Source organism: Rhinatrema bivittatum, chromosome 13 (genome assembly GCF_901001135.1).
Source record: "Rhinatrema bivittatum chromosome 13, aRhiBiv1.1, whole genome shotgun sequence".
Classification (NCBI taxonomy): domain Eukaryota; kingdom Metazoa; phylum Chordata; class Amphibia; order Gymnophiona; family Rhinatrematidae; genus Rhinatrema; species Rhinatrema bivittatum.
Window position 1 is genome coordinate 25,826,768 of NC_042627.1, and position 25,581 is coordinate 25,852,348.

Genomic DNA, 25,581 nt, shown 5'->3' on the forward strand with positions numbered 1-25,581 from the left:
TATTTTGAAAAAGTGAGTTTTTAATCTTGAGTTGAATGGCAATTCCTGAACTTCATGAAGGAAAGTCTTACAGAGACTTTACCTTTAATTCTATGGCACTATTCATATTCAGCTTACAAAGCCAACAACAGAAGCTTAATCAGTGCTACATATTTGATCATAAGGTTCCCTTTATAACTTTCTCCTGTTGCAGTATATTACAGCTGCTGGAGAAAAAAGTATTAAAACAAATTTCAAAAAATGGCTTTCATAGTATTATAGTCTAAGAGAAATGAGAAATTGATGCCATAAATCGTGAAAACGTTCACTGTGACAAAAGAAATCTTATTTTCACCACAGAGCATAACTAAAATCAGACAGTTTAAAATTCACATACATTTTTGTGTGATGTTAACTCAGTGACTTGTCAATATAGGATCGGGTTTGGGTGTCTAAAATCTGTGTTCCAAGTCTTTTAGATGAAGGCTTAACTCAATCATCCTTGGCCTTTCTTGTTGTTTTTGTTTTTAACTTGTCTCCTCCTTCACGTTTGGCCTCCACCCATCTCTGAATTTTAGCAGCTTGGCTATGTGCAGGTTATTCATCCCCAGGCACTTTTGCATCATCTCCTGATCCAGATCAAACAGCAGCTGCCCATCAATCTGCCCTTCTCGAAAGGCCTCCCTGTACTGGTTCATGTTCAGTAGACACAAGCAATCACAAACTTCCTCCACATCTAAATGGTGCAGATCCTTTGGAATCTCTTTGATGTGTTGGATTCTTTGGTTCTTGCTCACTGGTATTGTGGGCATTACTGGAGATGGGATCAGAGGAGGCAGAACGACTTCTGCCGTTACACCAGCTTTTGATTCTTCTGAAAAGTTATCAAGGGCATATTCTTCAAACTTGGGCTCCATAAAAAGGTTAAGGTCAATGTATATGGGTTCAACTTCGTTGTACAAATTCTGTTGCTTGGATATGTCGTTTTTGTCCAACAACATAATTTCTGTTGAAGAGAGAATGCCAAATAAGTTGTTAATGAACATACTTTTTCAGTATATTTTTATCCAGTCAACAGTATACATTCGAATTAAAAAAAAACAACCCTACATTATTGTATTTAGGATGGCTTCACCATGCAAAATTAGCAGTATTTAATTTTGCCAGTGCAGGAAGAATGCAATGGAGAAAGAAAGTGGCTCTTTTTCATATTAACTCTGGCTGGCCCTACCCTCTGGAATTCTATGCCACATGAACTCCGCACTGAAACCTTTATACCCAAGTTTAAAAAAAAATTAAAAGCCTGGCTGTTTCAGCAAGCCTTAACCTAAATTCCTCAATTGACCTACCTCTGTTCACCCTCAGCTTCCCAAGTGCCCCTTCCCAACTTGTTTCAGTCGCTCACCCATTAGTGTTTCTTCCTTTCTCCAGATCTTATACCTTTACCCTTTAATCACCTGTCAAATTAATTCTCTCCCCCTTGAACCTCTTGCCAATTATTTGCAATGTAAATATGCCATTCGTACTTATATAAGCTATATATATATTTATTATCTTCCTGGTTTAATTGCTGAACCAAAGTTAGCATTCGATGTTTTACTTTTATCTTGTTGATCTCTGTTTATTCTGTTTATCACTATTTATTTTGTTTAATCACTGTTCTATGTTTTATGTAAAGGATACGCCCTTTTTGTGGCTTTCCATTTTGGTCCATGTAAACCGGTACGATGTGTAAACGGCTATTGGTATATAAAAAATATCAAATAAAAAAATAAACAAAAACAAACAAATAAATAAATATTTTAATAGCTTCAAAAGTCATTATGATTTAACACTTTTTATATATCTACAATTGAAGCGATAATCAAACTCAAATAAAAGCAAATAAATAAATGAATTGTTTTCAGCCATTTAAAGCTATGGTGATGCCTGCAGAGATATCTTAGGTTGTGCTGGTTAAGTGACACACACACAAAAAAATAACCCCTCGTGGCCAGCGGGCCTGATCTCCCACCCACCAAACTAATTAAACGTCAGTGTCAAATCCCCCCTCAAAAGAATGGCAACAAGTGAAGTGCTATAGTGGCCTAAGATCCCCATCCCTCTCTCCCGATATGAATAACCAAGGTTGGCTCCAGGCCCCATTCTCCTACTCCATCCAGAAGCCCCCCCAAAATCTACAATTGTACTGCAGCTGCCAGGAGCAGTTAAATTGCACCAAGTTCCTGGCAGCCTTGCAGGTTTTCAGGGGTTCTGGGTGGGGCAGGAGGGGGGCAATAAGGATTGCATGTGGGCAGGGAAGGTGTTAGGAGGGGTTCTGGAGCCAACTTTGGTTTTTCAAGTCGGGGGAGGGGGGTTGACCTCGAGCTGCTGTCATTCTTCTGGGGGGCTGGAGGGATTGGAGAATCAGGTATTATGGCCCAACATAATTTTTAGTTATTTTTTGGGGGAGGGGGGGGGGGGGGGAACAGGCCTGCTGGCCCAGAAGGTTGCTTTTTTAAATCACTTACTGGACAATTTTAAAAGGAACGCGCACGCGCCCATAAATGTGCATATCGGCGCACGAGCGGAGATATGCTGAGATTTTATATCGTGCGTGCAAGGGCACGCGTATCATTTAAAATCCCCCTGCTGCACGTGCGCGTGTAATCTTAAAAGGCAGCTCAAGTAAATGTCCTGCGCGTATTTCCGCTAGGGCTTTAGTGGCTTTTACGCTTGTGTGCAGGTGGATTTTAAATCACGCTAGCGCAAGGGAAAAACCAGTTTTTCCAATTAGTTCACCAGTTTGTCCAGTTGATATTGAGATCTTCAAGACCCCTCTGGTTCTTCATCCTGAACGCCACCCCACTTGATCCTGAACCTTCATGCTGTGCTGAAAGCCCTAAAACTCGAGATCCCTAGACCTGCTCCTCATCAGGACCTGCAGCAAAGTTACGCGGATAAAACATGAATGCACGCCATGGTCAGCTTTTTAAAAATTCGGCGTTACATGTGCAAGTCTTAGCCACGCCCCAGAATGCCCATTCCCCGCCCCTTTCCCACCTCCTTAATCTCGACATGCGCATGGGTATGTACGCGCATACTTCGCGGAATCTTAAAATTCACATCGCTTGCGTGCAGCCCACATTCGTGTGTATGTGGCCATTTTTGCACGAGCAATGCTTCTGAAATCTACCTCTTAATGAGCTTTATTCTGAATACAGCAGACTAAGGTTAAAATTAGCCAGGTACTTGTACCCAAATAACATTAGGACTATTTTTCACGTGACCGCTGGCTAAACCCTGATGATCAGCACTACCTGGCTAAGATGAAGCCCCGCCCCTGGAATGTTCCCGTACTGCCTCTTTTGTATCCAGCTGACTTGTAGCCAGCTAATGACGTACCTGGTTAAAACTTATTCAGATAATGGTGGTGGTGGTTCCATATTTAAATCCCAGTTTATTCAGCTAGGTCCTGAACTTAGCCAAAGCTTTTTGAATATTGATTCACCCGCACAAGTTATGTTCTCGGTAGAACAGGTGTGACTTTGTGTTGGTGAGTTTGTGTGTCTTCCAGGGCACTTACCCAGAAATTTTCAAAGGGTTCTTATATAAATTAAGTTTGCTGCACAGTTATAAAATCACCCTCAAAGAGGTCCACTTTACTTAAGTGCAAAGTCTGTTGATACTTCCCAATTAGGTAAAAGTGATCCTTGTCTTCAATTGAACTTCATCCGGTAACCTACCAGGAGCCCTCATCCCTGTCTCTTTCCAAATACCTATTTGTTTGTCTTGATTAGATTGTAAGCTTCAGGGAGCTGGGAATGCCTCTTATATGTACCTGTGCAGTCAGGGCCAGATTTAAGATTATAGCGCCCATAGGCAGAGGACTGGGGGTAGGAAATTCAAAGAGCAGCAGAGGGAGTCCAAGATTTTGGGTGCCTTCAGAATTTGGTGCTCTAGACACCTGCCTGTGTTGCCTTTGTCTAAATCCAGCCATGTGTACTTCTTCTGTAGCCAAGTCATACTGTTATTGATCACCCTCCAGGGGGGCGGAGTTAACAATCAGTTATAGATCTACTCCTCCAGAGGGGAGGAGTGAACAATCAGATCAATGCTGCTCCCCCAAAGGGAGGAGCTAGCAATTTGTAATACTCCATAGGCGGAGATAATGATCTGTTGTGGGTTGACTCCCACAGAGTGGCAGTCTGTATGATACCGCTCTAGTAGTGTAAGGAATAAACACTTAATGGAACTTGGTGAATCCTTGGGCCGATGGCAGATGACAGCACCCCCAGGAGATTATCATGAGAGGGACCACCAGCTAGGCTGGAGTATGGAGACAAACACAGATAGTTCTTTACTGCCCATAAAGGTAATCCAAAATAGGAAAGCTTGCGGTGAAGAGAGGAGTGGTTCATGCTTGTCGGCCATCTTGAATCCCCTATTTATTTTATTTTTTAAAAACCATAAGAAGTTGCCATACTGGGTCAGACCAGGGTCCATCAAGCCCAGCATCCTGTTTCCAAGTGTCCAATCCAGATCGCAAGTCCCTGGCAAGTACCCAAACATTTTAAAACATTTTTAAAAAGTTATCAATCGCATATTCCAATGCTCAAAGCAATTCACAATTAACACACACAAAGATAAAATCCAGTACATGTAAATATAATATACATACTGTATGTTATATTTTACCTCAAAAGACTGTACTTTGAATATCCTTTTTCATATAAAATCTATTAAAAATGCATAAGTGTGTGTAGGGAGGGAATGATGGGATGGGGGTGGGGCTCAAGGCTGTAAGGTTTGCCCTGGGCATTGCTGTACAACCATTTAACAGTTTTCCAACTTGTGATGTCATGTATTGCATAATGGACGAGGGCGCAGTTTTTCACTTGTCCATAGGGCAAAACTGCCTGGCTACAATTCTGGACAGGTGTCCACAACATTAAAATTTAAAAACCATTGCAAATGGTATCCTTGGCAATATCAACAGAAGACTCAATTAGGAAAGGGCTATGGAGACTGAACGAGGGCTGAGTGAAATGGGGAACTTATGCCCCTTCCCCCACCCCTCCAGTGCTGCCCCTCTCCTATGGATAACTCACTAATGGTGCTATCAACCTGGTAGCTGTCACCAGCACCAAATTCCTCAGAGGAAATAGATTCTGTATCTTCTGCCGCACCAGCTAAAGGGAGTGATTGCATTTTCTGCTCCCATGACAGCCTTGCTGATTTATTGCTGCATGTTTTTCCATACCTTCAAGTTTATAATGTTCCATGTTGCCTTTGCTTTGGACCTGCTTGTCATAGAAGTTACAGAGGGTATTCCATTTCTCCAGGTCTCCCTGCAAAAATCCCTCCGCCATAACTAGACTAATGTGTTTCATGTACATTGGGATCACAATTGGTGTCTTTATCAATAGGTCACCTTCATAAAAAGAAATGAAAAATAAAAATCAACAAATCCCACTATGTACCATGCTATTTGTTATTTTATTTTTATAATCAATCATTCATAACATGATCAAAGCAATGAACAGCAAATCAAATTAAAATACAGTAGCATCATAAAACCAAATATAATAAACACACAACATAATTAATTCTCTTATATTCTTCCATTGCCTAGGTTCTAGGTGCTGAACAATAAAAACATACAAAGCAAATGTATTTATTTACAATAATTTATATTCTGCTTCATTACCAAAATCTGGGCCTCATTTTCTAAAGTATTGCAGGCCTGCGATACTTTAGAAGATGAGGGGCGGGGAGCCGAAACAGGGGGCGGGCCTGCGCTAGCCGGCAGCGATCGCACCGTTGCGGTGCGATCGCTGCCGGTTTCGCACCCAATAGCGCCACCATAGGAGGTGTAGCTATTGGGAGCAAAATAGGATGCGAAAAGGGCCTTACCTTTTCGCTGTCCGCGGCGTTGGCACAGAGTCGGCCCCGGTGACGCCCCGACTCCTCCTCTTCCAGGGCCGACTCCGCCCCCATCCTGGTATCGCACGCGATAAGGGACTTTTCGCGTGCGAAAGGTCCCTTATCGCATGCGAGCCGCTTAGAAAATGAGGCCCATTGTTTGAAGTGGATATGTTAATAAAACATAACAAACAAAAACATGATACAGTTAGTTCTGCCAATCAAAATCATAAAGAGAAGCTCAACGAAAGAAAGTATTCTAATCATAAGCCAGCCTAAACAGATATGTTTTTCATAGTATTTTGAAGGTTTTGGTACGGGTTAATAGATGTAATTCCTGCAGAATAGAGTTACATAATAGACAGGAGGCAACAGAGAAAGCCCTGTCCCTAGTTTCATCAAGCCGAGCATGCTGGGAAGGGCACAGCATCTTGTTGGATTGTAAAAAATGTACATCGCAAAATCTTTTTACAATCAAGCTTACAATCAAGCAATAAAAGACATTATAATAGGCATTGAAATCAAAATAATAAATTAAAAGCCTGTCGAAATAACTGCCTTCACAATTTTTTCAAAACTTAAAGGTGAATTTTCAGAAGATGCACACATAAAAAATAGAACGTCAGTGCACAAAAAAGGGCACACGCAAATATACAGCATTTTCAAAACCGTGAAATACACACATAAAACAGGGTCTGTGAGTAAATCTGTGTATTTAAAAAAGGGGCAGGCCAGCAGTGTTCTGGGGCGGGAAAAACATTTACGTGCATAAATTGCTATTTCAAAACCTGCCAGAGTGACACATGTAAGTCTCTTATTTGCATATATTTACTCCTGCTCAATTTCTGAAACACGTGATTGTAAACATCTCAAAAGTGAAACAATGATTGGGTGGGGGATGTGGGTGAAATGGGGGGGACTTCCGAATGAAGATCCAGGAGGGTCTTTACGATCTGCAGATGGGCAAACTGGTAGACTAATTGGTAAAACTGGTTATTTCATTGCTGCGTGCATGCATGCATGGAATATTCAAGACGGCCCCTCCACGCAAAGCATGAGCCATCTCGTTACAACTGCAAGAAACCTAAGCGTCACCTTAGACTCCCAGCTCGACCTGAAAACCTACAACAACACCATAATAAAAGAAGGCTACTTCAAACTACAAGTCCTCAAAAAAATCAAACCACTACTACTCATTCAAGGTTATCGATCAGTACTCCAAGCCCTCATTTTCTCCAAACTCGACTATTGCAACTCCATCCTCCTTGGGCTTCCAACCTCCACCCTCAAGCCCCTCCAATTACTACAAAATGCGGCAGCCAGATCACTCACAAACAGCAAACGCTCCACACACATCACCCCCATACTAAAAGACCTCCACTGGCTCCCCATAGCACAAAGAATACAATATAAAGCCCTTACCCTAATGCACAAGTCCCTCAGCAACGAAAAGACAGACTGGCTAAGGGACACCCTTCATCCATCCACCTCCCAAAGAAACCTACGATCCAATAACACTGGATTACTTTCCATCCCATCCAGCAAACAGGCCCCCCTCGCCTCAACGCGAGATCGAGCAATTTCAATAGCAGGCCCCACACTATGGAACAAAACTACCGGCAAATCTCAGAATGGAACCCTCAGCACAGAACTTCAAGAAATCACTAAAAACATGGCTATTCCAAAAAACCTACCCAGCTAACAGTTAACCCCATGTCATCCCCAACCAGCCATACCAAACAGATCTCTAACCCATAATGAGATCTCTCAACAGTCTAATCAACGTTAGCTGTTATATTGTTAAGATAACAAATCGCCTTTATTTTACAATGTAATAATTTAATAAGTTACAAAACCTTACATCGCTGTAATTTTACAATGCCTCAATGTAAAGATAGTATGACCTGTTATCACACTATCTCACTAAATATTATGTAAACCAATGTGATAGCCCTGGGTGAATGTTGGTATATAAAAACAAACAAATAAATAAATGTTATAAAATCCCCTGACTTAACGCGTGTAAAATACGACTTATGGGGGTTAAATGCACCTAAATAACATGTGTAAAATCTAGTCCCTTATCCCTTCAAAATTCAAAGTACAAATATGTGGGTATATCACTTGTGCACACTTATGCAGCTAAATTATGATTTATCTGGCTAAATAGCACCTTTGTCACTAGTTAGTCAGACAAATTTGAACTTATCTGGAAAAGTAGCGGCATTTGTCTGGCTATATTCCAATTTATCCAGCTATGTAGCTGCAGGCTTACTTAGCTGAATAAGTCTGAAAAGCACTACTTTCCTATCTAAATATTGCTTTTCAGACTTATCTGGCTATGTGCTGTTACTTAGTCGGATAAATCGGCATTCATCTATATAAATTCGAACTTATTCAGCTCACGGTTTTTTACATATGTGAGCATTTGTGCGTGCATATGTACTCATATTTTATAAAATGTGCATATTATTTGTGAATAGGTTATAAAATAGAGTGGTAAATTACCATGTGCCCATATACTTGTGTATATGGATGCACGCGAGCAATTTTGAAAGATATCCCCTTAGATAGCAGATTGTGACTGTAGCGGAATGATCCCATTTTCCCCCTTATTGTATGTGCAGGACTAGGCTAAATACCTAATCCACCTTAAACCCCACAGAGGGTGAGAGCTCTGTGGGCGGGACCCTGAGGAGAAGGGGAGAGGCCTGAGGGTGGGACCAGCTCAGGAGCACAAGAGTGTAAGTCCAGCTGGGTTCAGGAGGCCCCCATGTCTCCAGGAGAGGCAGCTCCTGTAAAGTGATTCTGTCCAAATTAGAAGGGAGTGAATGTATACTGTCCAGAGGCAAGGCTGTGTACAAACCCTGTATGTATGTGAATACTGCTAAGGTAGGCAGTCCAGTGTTATGCTGTGTTGACTGTATAAATAAAAGTTAAACCTATTTTCAAAAAGGCTGGATTCAGTGTGACTTTGTGCCTTCAGCCAGGGAAATACCACTCGATGTCCCACAGTAACACTTGCATACAAAGCAGAAATTTCTCAAATCCTTTTAACTGGTGAATTCAATGCAGCACAATATTGTAGTAATACAGGAGAATGACTTCATATGCATATATGTCTTTGTAATACTGAACTTTAAGAACATCAAGATCCTGAAAATAGAATACAATGGTTTGGATATTTTTCCTGTCTTAGTCGATGTGGACTCAAATAATTTAAATTTTTCCCATTTAGGGAGAGATTTAGGAATCAATTTTGACCCTGATTTTGATTTAGAGTCTCATATTTCACATATAATTTGTACTGTTTTTGGGAAATTGAGATTGGTTAGGAAGCTTCTTCCCTTTCTTGATTTGAAATCTATTAAGATGGTAACCCAAGCTATGATTGCATTGCATGTGGACTCCTGTAATGGTCTATGCATGGGCTTCCCTGAGCGACTCATACATAGGATACAGGTAACACAGAATGTGGCAGCCAGAGTAATTATAGCATTTACTAGATTGGATTCTCTCTCCCATCTTGCATTCTTTGCATTGGCCTTCTATCAAGGCCTGTTCACAATTTAAGCTTCTTGTATTGGTGTTTCAAGCATTGAAGACAGTCTTGAGGACAACAATGCTGAAAATCAATTTTGCAAGAGGTTAATAATTAGTTTGTTTTGTGGATTGTAATTTTTTGGGGGGTTGTACTTCACTGTGGGTGGCCTGCTTGGGCCAGGGAAGTACTTAATAAGAAGTTTTAAATAAAAATAAATAGTTGAAACTGGCATATACTGGGCAGTGGAGACATTCACAATTCACAACTACCCGGTTTTTTTTTTTTCCTTATTTTTTCAGTTTCTGTTTATTTTCCATTCATTAACTCATTGGTATATAATCTTAGCATGCGGACTAATCAAATACAAAGTGTAACCCACACTGTGGTTGTTTACTAAAAATTATTTATAAGTACATTCTAAGATGGTAACTTTCAAACCGGTGCGTGGACGCACATTGGCATGTGTGGGCTGGAACATGTCCAGGGACGTGGCCATTTTATAACTTGGGTGCACATATGAGTGCATGTTATAAAATAGCCTGGGTGCAGTCGCATGTGCACCCAATTTTTAAAGAGGTGCATGCGTAGCTGCACAAATCCTGTTTCTATTGCGAAAGTTGGGGGATTTTAAAAAGGGTGTGCGCCCATATCATTGCCAGTTTCACCAGTTCATCCACCAGTTCGCCCAGTTAAGAGCTAGGTCCTCCAAACCCCCTTAGTTTAATAGCCCCCAGTTACCCCAAACCCTTAAAACCCCTAATGGATGGCTAGTTTTTGGGTTTTTTTTAACTTACATCTCCTCAATAGCAAAAGTAAACTTACGTGGCACTTGACCTGGGCGCGTGTCCAGGTGAGTAAGTATTTGCGTGCGCATCTCGTGGCCCTGCTGGGAAACGCCCATGCCCAACCCAGACTCCATCCCCCTCCCTTTTCAAATCCGAGTGAGATGTGCGCTCTGCTGGAGATCAGCATGCATCTCGGCGGCTTTTAAAATTCAGTGGGCGCGTGCCAGCCTGACTTTTGCCCTCATCCCTTAATTGATGCATGTGTCGGGCTTTTAAAATTCACCTTTTAATCAGATATTGATGCCTACCAGTTCTGGAGAGCGTCATTGGTATGTGCCATACATAAGAAATGCCATGCATGGGTCAGAGCAAGGTCAATCAAGCCCAGCACCCTTTCTCTGACATTGGTCACATGTACCTGGCAGAGCCCAAAAATCTGATCTATTTCCTGTTACTTCCTCCCGGAGATAGCAATGGCTTTCTCTAGTCTACATAGCTCTGGACCAAACCTCTTTACACCCACCATATGTGTTGCCTTGACCATATCTTCTGGCAACACCTTCCACAACTTCATTGTGCATTGAGTGAAAAAGAATTTTATAGAATTTGTTAATATTAGGGACAAAACATTTGCCTCTAGGCAGTGAAAAAGTGAGGAGTGTTTACCCAGGGTTGCTTGATGGAATTGAGACAGGGAAGACCTGAATTAATTTGTCTTGGTGAGAGTGCTTAATTCAGCACAAACTTTCTGGTTTGGAATTATTCCTAAGCCAAGGAGGAGTAGGAAATGTTTTCCTGGAGGAAAAAAAAAAAGGAGCAGGAGAATTGGGAAAGGAGAAAATTGGATTTTCTGGGCAGCCAAAAATAAGGAGGGAAAAATAAAATCTGTAAAACTGCATTTATCTCCACATTCACACAAACAACAAGTAATTCTATTATCCTTCTCTTTATTTTTGAGGTGGGTCTGGAAGCAGGAGCAGGGCCCGCAGAAGTAGTGAGAAGAAATTAAAATTGTATTTTCAAGGAGAACACGCTCCGAAAACTGAATGCAGCTGTCCCTGCGCCTCATGACCGCCCTCCCCTGTCTCTCACAGCCAGATACCCTCCGACATACCTTGTTCTATAGGATGTCCAAGTAAAAAGTCTTCCTCATAAGTATCTTCAACAGTGAGGACATCCATTGTCTGAGCCTCACAGTATGAGCTGTTTTTTTCTTTAAAGGTAAGGGCCAGTGAAGGAAGAATAGCTACAGGCAAGCTATACGTGGACAATATGTTTTTCAGGGTGAGAGCTGACTCTCCAGTCGCATCTGCAAGAAGTTGCAACAAAGCTCTGTTTGATTAAATAGATTTTGTATGAATCTGAAATTGTTCCATGGAATTAAACATTTAAATTATACTAATGTAACCTCTTGGAGCAGTTGGATTCATCACGATAAACTTCATTTTCTTCATCTTGACAGGCAGAGAAAAAATTTTCCCAGTAGCAGATTTAGCAATAGCTCTCTTCTGTGAGTAAAGAGAATGAACTCTGACGATCTGAAATAAGAAGGGAGATGGCTTTACTTTCTCTCCACATGGTAGTTTGTATTACCTAAGAAGACTTTGCAAGGGATGGTCCCAATGCAAATGACATTGTCACTCAGCCTGAAACCTCTTAGCCTCCAAATGGATGGGCTTGAGCCTCCTTGGTTCTGACTAATTTGGAAAGGACATAAGGCCACTGTACCATCACAATTAGTCAGAACCAAGGAACAGACCAATCTTTTTCATCCCTGAAGTAAAAGCAGGAATGAATCAGGCCACTAGGGGGGGTACTGGCATTACAGAGAGAATTCAAGAGAGTTGATTTACAGAGGAGTTGAAGTTGGTGCAGCCCAAAGAACAGCACCAGACTCTGTCTGGTTGGTGCAGTGAGCAGCAGTGAGCACAGACTAGATAGGTTACGGAGAAAGTCACTGAAAGGTCTACTGTTTTGTCAAAATGCCAAGGGGCATAGGAACAGTGATGATCACCAAAAGCAGGCTTGATATCTCTGTGATGGGAAAAAGGCAATAGCCCAAGTGTACTGATCTAGTGGTCTAAAAGTAATACACTGAGAACACAACTGGATTCTTATTTTGTAACTCCAAAAGACTTGCACTGTTGAATTGGGAGACTAGCATCTCAGACATCAAAGAATATCAGTGGAATACAACACCTCCACCTAGAGAAGCAGGAGTTTGCTCCATAATTAAATTGAATCTGTGTATTGCTTACTATAAAAAAAAATAGAGTACATGATAACCTATTGCTATGAATAAGAATATCAACTGTATGGATTCATTTGCCATTTGTAAATATTTGGTCCAGTGATTGGGCAGAATTACTGTAAACTACCAAAATAAAAGTAAGGTAATGGGAATCTCAACCTATAAGAATATTCAGAAATGCCATGCTGGGTCAGACCAAAGGTCCATTGAGCCCAGCATCCTGTCACCGTAGTGGCCAATCAGGGCCACAAATACCCAGTAATTTGCAAAGAGCAGATCACGTCCAGGGATAAGTGATGGCTTTCCCAAATCTACCTGGCTAATAATGATTTATGGACTTTTCGCCAGAAACTTGTCTGAACCTCTTTCAAACCCAGCTATGACGGATATCTTGACCACATCCTTTGGCAACAAGTTCTAAGGGTTAATTATGTGTGGAGTGAGAAAATATTTTCTCCAATTTGTGTTAAATCTGCTATCTGCTAGTTTCATGTAGTACCCAGTACTCCATGTACTATTTGGAAAGGCAAACCTACCTTCCCCTGCTTGTCTGTTCCACACAAAATATGATTGTTTGATGTTGTTTAATACTGTTTATTGAAAATGAATAAGAAACAGATGCTTGGCATACATTGGTTTCTGATACATATCAAGCAGCCTAAAGGCAACAGTCATAAAGAACAATATGTTTTGTTATAGGCCATTTTTACCCCCTCCCTGCCCTGCCACCCCACCTTCCCTATCCATAGGTAAGGAATTAAGATGTACGTCTGCACCTGGAGACATTGAACCCACCCTCAAGATGTAGACAACCCCCCCCCCCAATATACATTTCACTGCTACTCATCCATGCTCCCCCCTCATCTTCCATCTCCCCTCCCTTTATGTGAGAAAGATACTCTGTTGTTGAGAGAGAAATAATGATAACTCCAATACCCCACACCTGTTACGAGCGCGCGCGGGCGCGGTCGTCTCGGGCGGGTGGTGAGCCCTTGGGCCACGGCAGGACCCCAGGAGGAGCCCAAGGCCACACCGTGGGAGGTGAGCTGAGCAGGCATGGTGAGCCAGGCAGGCAGGAACAGAAACAGGGAGTCCGGCCCTCAGCCGGACCTGCATGCCCATGGTAGCCAACACGGGGAAGTTGACTAGTGAACGGTCCTCCGACTGTTCCCGGCCCTTTCGGACCCGCCGCAGGGAACGGCAATGGGCAGCAGGCCGGACAGAGGCGAGGGCAGACAGAGTCCTTAAACTGAAGACATCAGACGGGGCAGAAGCAGGCTGAAGCAAGACGGAGACATCAGGACAAGGGCTGAAGCGAGACACAGGAAAGGTCCAGGCGAGCAGGAACTCCGATGCTGGGATACTCACATCCGAAGCCCCCTCGGCTGGCAGAAGCTCAAGAGCCTGTGGGACGAATCCCTCCTGTTGGCCACTCCAGGGCCCAACAGGACAGAAGGCTCAGGAACCAGGTCAAGGCAGAGACAGGAAGACATCCGGGCAAGGGCTGAAGCAGACACTGTAGACAAGGCTGGACGGAAACATTGCACTGTCCATCAGGGCGCCCTACTCAGCCCACCCGTGGGACTGAGTCGCGGACCACCCTGTCCCAGACGCGCCCTACACAGCCCAGGAAGGCTGGTCGCGGACCACGCTGAGAAGGAGGGTGCGGGGAAGACCCAGGCGAAGAGGAACTCCGATGCTGGGATACTCACATCCGAAGTCCTTACGGCTGGCAGAAACAGGGGCAGACATCAGGCAAAGACACTGGACAAGGAACCATGGAAGACCTGGATCAGCACGGTTACAGCCGACTGTAAGGCCTGATCAAAGGCCCTGAGGAACTGACAAGCAAGTCCTTAAATACTGGAGGTTGCAGGCAACTCCCTGGGAGGAGTTAGTCAGGACCGCCCACCGCTGGTCCTATAAGTCAGGTGGAGAGCTGCGGGCCAGCCCCTAGGAGAAGGGCGTCGCCAAACAGGAAGTCCAAACGCTGAGGCTTGCAAGCCACAGGCATGCCTCAGGAGCAGCTAGGCCTCTCAGGCCCTGGAGCAAGTCCTGGATGATGCGCAGGCGAGGCCCTGGCTTCAGAGCGGCCTCCAGAGGAAGGTAAGAGACCTCCTGCAGCGCAGCCGCAGGGGGGATCGCAACAACACCATAGTCGCATCAAGCAGTACAATACAGAGATAGTCAGAAGAATTGCAATGCTCACAGATCACCTCATTCCTAGCTCTAGGAGAAAGCTGTTGCAAATATGGGTCCCATAGCCTGATCAATTTAAACTTACTTTTAAAAGATCGGGCTGTTTTCTGATTTTCCATCTGCATTAATCCGTATGGCTTATTTCTGCAATGTCAAAAGGAGGGTGGCGACTGGTCGCACACACAATTAACCCTTAGAACTTGTTGCCAGAGGATGTGGTCAAGATATCCCTCATAGCTGGGTTTGAAAGGGGTTCAGACAAGTTTCTGGCGAAAAGTCCATAAATCATTATTAGCCAGGTAGATTTGGGAAAGTCATCCCTTATCCCTGGACGTGATCTGCTCTTTGCAATTTGCTGGGTATTTGTGAAAGGATTGACTTTTCCCCTATCAAACAGGCCTTTCTGAGCAAAAGAGTAGATCCCTTCCTCTTCACTTTAAAAGACGCAGCCACAGAACCCCTTCTGGTGCAAACATTACTGGCAGACCCAGCAACGACTTTTATCCCAAAACCTTTTTATGGCTGGGCAAACCCAAAAATAACGACCCTGCAAAATATGATTTTAGAAACCTCTTTCATATCTCCTCTCAGTGTCCTCTTCTCCAAACTGAAGAGCCCTAACCTTCATCATAAGGAAGCCATTCTACCCTTTCTCATTTTTTTCTGTACCTTTTTCAGCTACATCTTTTTGAGATGGGCAACCAGAACTGCACACAGTACTGAAGGTGTGGTTGCACTATGTATTGATTATGGAGGCAACACAATACTTCCATATCATTCCTAGCAATCCATTTGCTTTTTTTTATGGCCGCCACACACTGAACTGAGGTTCCAATTCACCATCTTCACTACATTGCAGGGATTCAGGTCCCTCATACTTTGTGGTACTGGGAAGGGGGTTGGCTGCACACAAATAAAAATAATCCAGCAGCTTCTATAGAGGGCAGTCATGTAATCGGTAAATTTATCCAAAAGGACTTGGTGTTGCGTTGGTGTCTTCCTGAAGCGCAGTATGTGTAAAAGCAGGCAAACTTACTTGGCATGAAAAGGTTCTGTATAAAGCTGAAGCCATTGTTAGAAGAGTACACAAAGTTAGAATAAAAATATTTGAACACAAAAGAACCTCTGTTTAAGTCTTGTATCCAACGACAACATACATCAGTGAGCTGAAAGGAATTATTTCATTGGCGTAGTATTAAAATCCATGCCCTAAACAATGTATAAAAGCATAACATGAGCAGCTTTTGCCTCCCACTTCTGCACTCCAAAGGGATAACACAGAGAAATAAATATGCTGTTTGTTGGAAAATAATGACCATCATAGATTATTATAAACAGAAGAAATATGAATACACCCAAGTCAATGTCTTATGGATCTGTTGGACTGCCCCTGTGAAGATGAGAGCTAAGTTGTCATCATGTATTTGTCTCCCTCCTTCCAGGCTGAGCATGCCATGCAGCCACACTAGGCCCAACCTATAAGAGAATCACTTCGGGCCCTCCACCATGTTTCTGAGCTAAAGGGCCATAATTCCCAAGGGGCTGCACTTAACTCCTAACACATACTGTCCGAGAACCAAAGATAAAGCCTCAAGCTTATGTTTTCTAAACCTACACCTTCACTTGGGTAACCCATCCAGCTGCAAAACAATAGTACAAGTGCAATCAAACTTAGTATGACTAACAATATGATACTAACTGATCACTGGACGGATATATAAAATCCTACTACACTTCTGCAGCCCCTCGTTTAATGGTTGGTAGGAAGATGGGAGGGAGGGGGGAAAGGGGTGTCACACTTAGTCTCGAGGCTAAGTCTTGATTGTCCTAATAAATCCTGGAGTTGATTCTCTAAATGGGGGACAGTATATCTTCAGGTTTCAAGGCATAGTGTAACAAGTCTCTCTGTCAGTGTAATCTCTGTTCTTAAATCTTTAGACTACCAGTAACAGAACAAATCAGACAGGGCATTTGATTATCATTTGTCATCAAGTACACTTTTTCACTATAAAATGTATGAACAGAATAAAATTCAAATCCAACTTGATCTGTGTCTATGGTCCTGGGTCCCAGGCTATCCTTCCTTTCAGGTGCCCAGAATGGAAGAAAGTCTCTTAGCTTAAGTGATTCTCCCTTTTCAGAAAAAAATGACATACCAGTCTCCCCAGAATCTAATCCTCTGGTCTTGTTCTCCTAGGATGGACACAGTGCAGGGTCTCCAGTTTATCCCTCCTCCCTTCAGATGTCCTCGAAAACTCCAAGATCTCCTCTCTAATGGTAAGTAGATCTTTCAGACTGAAAGTCCTAAAACTCAGCATAGCAAGGGAAAACATAAAATTCTTTCATTTCCCCTCTCCTAGGCAGTAAGTTCCTCTCAGGACAAAGGTCACAAATATCTCCAAATGCACAGAGATGCCACACTCCAACCACTGGATTTGAACTGGAAATTTGTTTTTTCCTCTCTTCCTAGTTTCATCCAATGCAGGGGTATATTCCACACTGTACAGGAGTAGGGAAACCAGCAAAAACAAAATCACTAAAATTACTAAAGAATCACAAATCACTAAAAAAAAAAAAAAGTCACTGAAGCACATTCCAACTCTCACAGGGTATGAATAGGCAAAAAACTCTCTCACTTTCTACTCTCCATCAACCAAGAGTTGAATCCAGGATGCATGTATGTTTTTATTGTACCATTCTGGTCCAATCTATTTGTTCAGATCAGAGCTGGATGTGTACAGTGGGGACCTCCATGCCTCCAGGCGAAACAAACAATTACTGTGAAACAGGAATGACTCGGCATTCTTCCATTGCAGCATGTAAGAATGCATTTGTGATCCCTGTCTGGATTCACTAACAAAATATGAAGATTTTTTCAGCAATGAGAAGTTCAAAAGGAGTATTTCTATTTTATTTATTTAGATTTATATTTCACCTTTCAGCCACTTCAAAGCAGAGTACATCCAGGTACCATAGATAATTAATTGATAGGAGGGATCTTCCTCCAAAGAGGATGGGTTTGGAAGTGGTCTATAAAGTGGCTTGAGAGGGAGTCATCGATATCAGTACTGTAGTCCTGAGGTTGGAGTTAGCCTTCAAGCAGTTCAGGACTAGTGTGTGTTAGGCCTTTTGATTCTCTGGAGAAATCAGTTCAATCTCTCTGGTAAGGTGAACAAACCAGCTGGGAAGATTAAGACTCCTTATCCTATGGAGATGCCCCTTTCTGACTGGGCAAGTCTGGAACCAGAGGAATGGATGAAGTTGAAACGTTTTTTTCTATTGATTCCTGAGAAGAGGAAAGAGGTCTGCTGGGAAAATTGTTGGTGGCTGAAACTTAAGAAGCAATTAACTAAGGGTGAGGGCCAGCAGGGGTTAAACCCACAGTCCTAGCTGTTCAAGTAAAGCCACAGAAACTCTCACTCATCAGGCATCCACTAGGAAAGCTAAGAAGAGTTAGGAAGGCCTACCTCTGAAGACTAATCGATCTGTAATTTCCAGCCTCCTCTTTACTCCCATTTTTGTGAAAAGGAACTACATCTACTTGCCTCCAGTCCTCCAGAACCACCCCTAACGCTAAAGAAGCATTGAAAATGTCAGCCAGTGGAGTGGCCGGAACTTCTCTCAGATGTATCCTGCTCAGCTACTTCACTTTACTCTAAGTTTAGCTAGCTCCTCACGAACACACTTTTCCGAAAATTGTTTGAGGTTTACCTCAGTTTCAATCCTGTTTGTGTTCATTTTATGTGATCTTGCTCATGGCCCTTCCACAGTGAACACTGAACAGAAATATTTGTTAAGCAATTCTGCTTTTTCCTTATCAGTCCCTTCATATTCCTCCCTTCACCTCTGAGTCTCACAATGCTACTTTTGCACTTCCTCCTGTCCTTCACTGAACACTAACATATCTATAAAAAGGCTCTTCCATTTTATCATATTTGGTATTTTTTCTTCCATTTGCATTCCTGACTACTTTCCCAGCTTCTCTTAGCTTTTCCAGATATTGTCACCTGTCTTCCTCTTGCTAAGATCTCTTCTGGTTCATGGATGCTAACCATTATTTCCTTACCTTTTCAGCTATTTCTTCAGAAAGCCGTGGCTGCCTCTTTTTCCTCGTTCCTTTATTGACTTTCTTTACAAAAAGGTTAATTTTCCTTACAATAACTCCTTTTAGTTTTGCCCACTGTTCTTTTATTTCCCCTAGATTTCCCCATCCAACAAACATCTCCTTGAGATACTTCCTCCATTTTAACAGCTAGATTTCCTAAAGTCTAGGACCCTTGTCTTTGAATGAACCTTTATCGCTTGTTCTCTAACACTGAGCTACACCATCCAGGATAAATGGATCTCATGATCATCCAATACAACATCAGAATCACTGCCCCCATTGGTAAGCACCAGGTCCAATATTGCTCCCTTCTGTGTGGGTTCCATTACCAGGTGACAGAGCGTTCTCCCTGCACAGAATCCAGGATCTCCCTGCTTCTAGAAGACGCCATAGTCAGGATATCCCAATCAACATCCGGCAGATTGAAATCCCCTAGCAATTGCACCTCCCTTTTTATAGCAATTTTGTAAATATCCTCTATTAAATCTCCATCCATTTCTTCTGTCTGCAATAGAGACATTAAAGTGCAGAACTCATTAATACACACTAATAATGGTCTCTAGAATACTATGGAGCACATGATTCTATTCTGCAATGATTCCACAATGGTCATCAAACTTTTTTCCATTTGGGATCTCATTAAGGTCAATGGAGGCCTCTCTCTTCCCTCCATAAAATAAAATCGTTCCCAAATAAGGTTGCAATGTTAGTGTGGGGGAAGTACCTTTAAGTTTTTAGATGATTTAATAACTGCATACCACTTTGTAATGAAAACTACAGGTATTTCTAAGATTAGAAACATTAAAAAGGTGATGTCTGACTGTGCTGCTTTTATTAGAGTTTTGGTTTACCTAATGCTGCTAAAAGAATGCTATCTCACAACAAACCTGGGCACACCCTGCTAACGTATTACAAGGGCAGATGAAAAAATGAACTAATTTTCTGTGAGGGATGCAAACTCCATGGTAACATAGTAGATATCAGCAGAGAGGGGCTACTTGGCACACCGACTGTGCCCAGTTGTCCTTGTCTACGTTACTCAAGCTGAGGGTATCTCCCAATTGTCAGCTATACAAATTCAACCTCCTGTAAGAGATCGCTCCTTATCCTTTATATCCTTGGCTGGGCCTGCAGTCTATGCTAGTCGACCTGCCCTTATTTATTTCCTTTATTATGTTCAATTAAAGATATTTATCTTAATGTCAGCTTAGAATATAATTAACCTTTTCGTTGAGTAGCAGTTGAGCCTAAGATTATTATTGAGCCTTTTGGTTCCATTGCATTTCTTGAACAGCAATTTAGCATCAGGTTTCCCGTATATGCAGAAACAGTTCAGATCATGTCTTTTGTGATTTATTGTGATTTTATGTTTGAATATTTTATGTTTGTTATTTTAAGTGCCTGTAAAGAATGTGGGCTATACATTTTAATACATTTTTTAAATTCCAATATTTAATCCAAACAGTTCTAAATAGCCAGGTCGGTAACCAAATTATGCAAGGCAAAATAAAAATACCATCAGAATACAATAGCTGAGAGAGCAATATCTACATTATAAAATGCAATCCAATGAAAGCAAGTTACATTTTTCCATTGGCTCCCAAATAGCATGAAATAATTGCAGACAATTATTGTTCTTAGTTATTATCACTTCACATTTGTATGGAGTACTAACTGAACTCCTTCAATAATACAATGGTCAGATTTCTAATTAGAAAATACCACTCCTAATGCTAAAGAGAGTAAACTATCTAAAAATTAAAAAAAAAAACAACCCCCAAATCTGTTAATCATCAATATGGCTGAACAAGGCTGTAAAAATATATTCCCACTAATAGGCAAAATCTTTACAATTGAACTCCATCTAAAATTCCAAACATGAAAAATAAGCAGCCAGTAAAATAAGCTCTGGTCCTGTTCATATCAACCTGCTTTACCAGAGCCGGCAGTTCAACGCTATTCCTGGGGGAATTCTGCACACAAAAACTTTAAAACATTTTGCAAAATTCGGCATATTTTATATTGGTCAAAATAACACAGTTTACATGACAGTGTTTAAGTAATTACATTTTAAATGAATACAGAAAAAAGTTATTACCTAAAGATGCAGAATTTTAAATATTTTGAGCAGAATTTCCCTAGAAATTCACTGTGAGTGTCCCTTCCATTCCCTCTCCCTACTTCCTGGCCACTTTGCCCTCTCAGGCTCCAACTCCTCCACCTGCCAGTATCTCTCCCCTCCACCTCTTGGCTCAACCCCTTCCACTCTATGGGCATTCCCAGAGTTTGACCCTGTTTTTAGTACTGCCCCTCACACAGGCTCTCTCTGTCCCTCTCTCTCTCTCACACATGCTCTCTCTCTCTAGTGCACATACACACACCCTCATACGGGGTCCCTCACTCTCTTGCACACACACATTCCTCATACAGGTCCTCTCTCTTGCGCACACACCCACACAAGCTCCCTTTCTCTCTCACACAGACATCCTCACACAGGCTACCTATGTCTCTCTCTCATGCACCCCTTCACACAGTCTCTCTCTGTCCCTCTCTCTCTCTCACACATGCTCTCTCTCTCTAGTGCACATACACACGCCCTCATACAGGCTCCCTCACTCTCTCACACACACACACACATCCCCTCATACAGGGTCCCTCTCTCTTGCACACACACTCACACAAGCTCCCTTTCTCTCTCACGCATACACCCTCACACAGGCTACCTATGTCTCTCTCTCATGCACCCCTTCACAGAGTCTCTCTCTGTCCCTCTCTCTCTCTCACACATGCTCTCTCTCTCTAGTGCACATACACCCGCCCTCATACAGGCTCCCTCACTCTCTCACACACACACACACATCCCCTCATACAGGGTCCCTCTCTCTTGCACACACACCCACACAAGCTCCCTTTCTCTCTCACGCATACACCCTCACACAGGCTACCTATGTCTCTCTCTCACGCCCCCTTCACACAGGCTCTCTCTCACACATTTACTTAATTATTTAAAAACTTTTATATACCGTCCTTCTGACAGTCAATCATGACGGTTTACAAAATTAACGTACAGTTAAAATACAAAATGAATAAAATTAAGGAAAACTATAGAAATACAAAAATTATACTAAAAGTATTAATAACTTAATGTAATAGATAAATCATAAAATGATACATAAAAACATTAGGTTAAAACAAAGTAAAAAGAAAATTAAATGCCTTCATATCATCCTCCCATATATATTTGGTCCGCTTATATATGATGTTAATTTAATGATTAAATGAAACCTTTAAATGCCTTCTCAAACAACTATGTTTTTAATTGTTTTCTAAAAGCCAGGAAGTCTGCCTGCATTCTTAACTCTCTAGGGACTGAGTTCCACAATTTCGGTTCTGCAATTGATATGGCTCTTTCTCTAACCTCACTGAGATGGGCTGTGTGTACTGAGAGTACACAATCTAGTCCTGGGGGAATTCTGCGGTACTGCGGAGCGCAGAATTTGCGCAGAATCCCCTCCCGCACAGAATTACCAAATTCTGCGCAGAAAATGGATTAGGAGACCCCAGCATACCGCGAACGGAGCGCATGCCTTTCACGGCGAAGATGAAAGTCTGGCGTACCGCCAACGAAGTGCGTCATTTGCAGCGAAGATGAAGGCCTCAGCTTGCCGCGAATGGAGCACGTACTGTTCACGGCGAAGATGAAGGCCCCTGCGTACCGACAATGCTGTTCACGGCATAGATGAAGGCTCTGGTGAGAGTGAATGTTTTGTAGAGAGGTGTGTGTGTGAGAGAGGAGAGGGGGTATGGAGAGGAGGTGGGGAGGTGGGGAGGGGAGGGTGAGAGAGGAGGGGGAAGGGAGAGGGGAGGGTGAGAGAGAGGCAGGGGAGGGGGAAGAGGAGAGGGAAGGGGTGTGAGAAAGAGCAGAAGGCAAGGAGTGAGAGATAGGGAGGGGTGAAAGAGCGGGAGGGTGAGTGAGAGAGAGAGAGCAGGGGGGTGAGCAGGAGGGTGTGAGAGAGACCAGGGAGGGTAAGCAGGGTGGTGTAAGAGAGAGCAGGGGAGTGCTTGAGTGTGGGTGCCAGAGAGAGAGGGCCTATATGAGGAGATTGTGCAGGAGTGTGTATGTGTGTGAGAGATTGGGAGCTGGTGTGGATGAAAAAGGGATCCTGTGTATGTGAGGGTGCTGGCCTGTGTGAAGGGATTGTGTTTGTATGAGTGAGAGCCTGTGTGAAGGGGTGCGTGAGAGAGAGACACGCTCCGTTCATGGCACGCCGAGGCCTTCATCTTCACCACAAATGGCGCGCACTCTCTTCGTGGCATGCCGGGGTCTCCTATGCCATTTTCTGCGCAGAATATGGCAGTTCTGCCCAGGGAGGGAATTCTGTGCAAATTCTGTGCTCCGCAGAACCACAGAATTCCCCCAGGCCTAGGCAGCCCCCGTAACGTGGGGGTTTTATGAGGGTCCAAATAACTCTATGAGCTACAAAGAAGAATGATTGTAAAATCAATCACAGCTTTGGCTTCCACTACTTCTGCTGATCAGTTATTGCAGGGATGTGCCATCCTCTCCTGCCAATAAAGTATTTCCTCATCTCTCCTCTCAGCCTCCCCCGCTCCTGCTTCATATCGTGATTCTTTATCTTTGAATTTCTTTTTTGTTTCAGCGTGGACACAAAGAGAACCTTAATCTTTGTGCTTACAGAGCACTTCCTGGGGGGGATTTCATTGCGCATTTCCAGCTGCAAGTCTTCCTTGACCCTCTCTGAGGGTGGAGGGAGCAGGTAAAAGATATTCCAGACCCCCCCATCTCTTTTATTCGGAAGCACAGATACTGCTCTATTAAGGGCACAATTTCCAAAGCAGTTGCATTGAAACACAAGGGCCCGTGCTCCGTGGACTTTGAAACTCGCAACGGGTGCCAAAAAGCACTTGAGGACATTTGCACTTTGATTTTTGCGCAGCTGCTTTCCCCCCTGCAAAATAAATGCAAGTCTAGTTGTGTTTAATTCCCCTCACCTCCATTCCTCCGGCCCCCCCCGGGAACGCCTCCTCTAAATGCGGCCCGCGGAACCCCCACCAGGTAAACTTTTAGCCGCCTCGCAGGAGGGAATTTTTCAGACAGTACGAAGCTTATAACTATGTCCCCTCCCCCGTTTCTGGTCCTCTGACCTTGTCTGTACTGCACTTGCTGCACCCCCACGGTTATTAAAGATCCACGGCTCACTGAAGGGGGTCAGCAATAACAGGCGCTGTAGAATAATTCTCCTTTACTTACTGTGCTGGAGCTTATGCTGTCCACCTCTTGCTTGCCAAGGAACCCCTGGGTAATTTTAATAATTGCAGGAAAGAACTTCTGAAATTTTGTAACAAACTCCTTTAAGGAGTACTCGCTAGAAGTCCATTTAACTTCCGATTCTTCCATCTTGAAAACCAGCGAATTCTTGAATAAGTCAGAAAGCTTTTGTGTTATTAGTGAACTGACTCTTTTTCTTTTCTCTTCTGGATCCATCATAAAAAAAAATATGTTTGTGGTGCTTCAGTGTGGCTAGAAGGAAGTATTCTCTGGTAAGAGGCAGGCTCGACAGGTAAAGTTACTTATAAAACTTCCCTCTGCAGGGTGTTCCCTCTCATCAGGGAGGCAGGCTGTTTATTTTGCTCGGGCAGAGGTTACTTCTGCTGATGGTGAAGTGAGCCGGAACATAATAACGAGGCTAAAAATTGAAGAGAGCAAAAACAACAATAACAACAACAACAACAAAAAAAGCCACACCATAAATCAGGACCAGGAAAGGAAATGTTTTCTGTATAAATAAATACATACATACAGATGTTTGCTATCTCCCCAGACAGGGAACATGCAATGTAAGAGGGTCTGGGGCTTGTTTGGAAGCACAGCACCAGTCTCTTGGTAGAGTTCACTACTGAATGGGTCAAAAAGATAGTGTAGTGGACCCCAAGCCCAGTTGGAAGGGGCAAGATTCCTGAGCTGGACAGGGGGACCCAACATCTAGGTTTTCCCTCTATGAACCCCCCCTGTCTGCTCTCCCAAGGGCATTCCCCAGAAACTCACACCTATAGATGAAACAAGGACTCACTCCAAGAAAGAATCAAACAAACTTTTTAATTTTCTTCCACTTGGTATATCTGGTCGTCTTTAGAGGACAGGTTTTGAGGCTCTGGAGGTTTCTGGTGTGGCCACATCAGGACCAGAGGTTTAAGCAGCGAAATGTGAAAAAGAGTTGTGAATCCTCAAAGAGGAGGGCAGCCACAACTGATACGTAACAGGTCCAATTCTCTTGGTGATGGGAAAAGGCCCGATGTAACTGGGAGCTAACTGCATGGAAGGTGCCCGGAGGTTAATACGCTGGGTACTGAGCCAAACCTTGTCTCCGATATTGATCTGGGGTGCTGCCCATCGATGTTTATTTGTGACTTCCTTAGCTTTCCGTGTGGCTCATTGGGTCACGACTTGGGTTTTCTCCCAGAGTCCCTGGAGTTCTAGGGCAGTCATTTGGGCCACCGGAGATGGTACTGTCAAGGGTATAGGAAGTGGCGGAGCAGGTTGTCTGCCATATACCAAACTAAACCTATTCCATTATTACCTATTCGCTCAGACTTTGCCTTAATCATAGTAATTAATATCCCTACCTCATAAGGGCAATTCTTCAACGCTATAAGCACATTGACTGGCATATATGTTATATATATTTAAACCCCTGCTTCTTTTCTCTGATCCAAGTTATATTACTCCCTTGTTTTATTGTAACTGCATTCCTTAGCCTTCTCTTGTTTAACGTTTTTTACTACTATTACTATT

The 25,581-nt window shown here is 43.0% G+C and overlaps 1 protein-coding gene across 2 annotated transcripts; it reads right to left on the reverse strand.

Annotated features, from left to right (window-relative positions):
• On the reverse strand, nt 1-24,349 carry LOC115075287. 2 transcript variants are annotated; one of them, XM_029575579.1, is made up of 5 exons: nt 24,040-24,349; nt 11,621-11,750; nt 11,327-11,521; nt 5,222-5,392; nt 1-985 (listed from the first exon to the last, which is right to left on the reverse strand). In XM_029575579.1, exons 1-5 carry the CDS (start codon nt 24,274-24,276, stop codon nt 507-509), a joined length of 1,212 nt encoding a protein of 403 aa, XP_029431439.1. In that variant the 5' UTR covers nt 24,277-24,349; the 3' UTR covers nt 1-506. The 2 variants fall into 2 exon arrangements, with proteins under 2 accessions (XP_029431439.1, XP_029431440.1); XM_029575580.1 differs by lacking the exon at nt 24,040-24,349 and adding an exon at nt 22,386-22,404.
• Between the last annotated feature and the right edge of the window lie 1,232 nt (nt 24,350-25,581).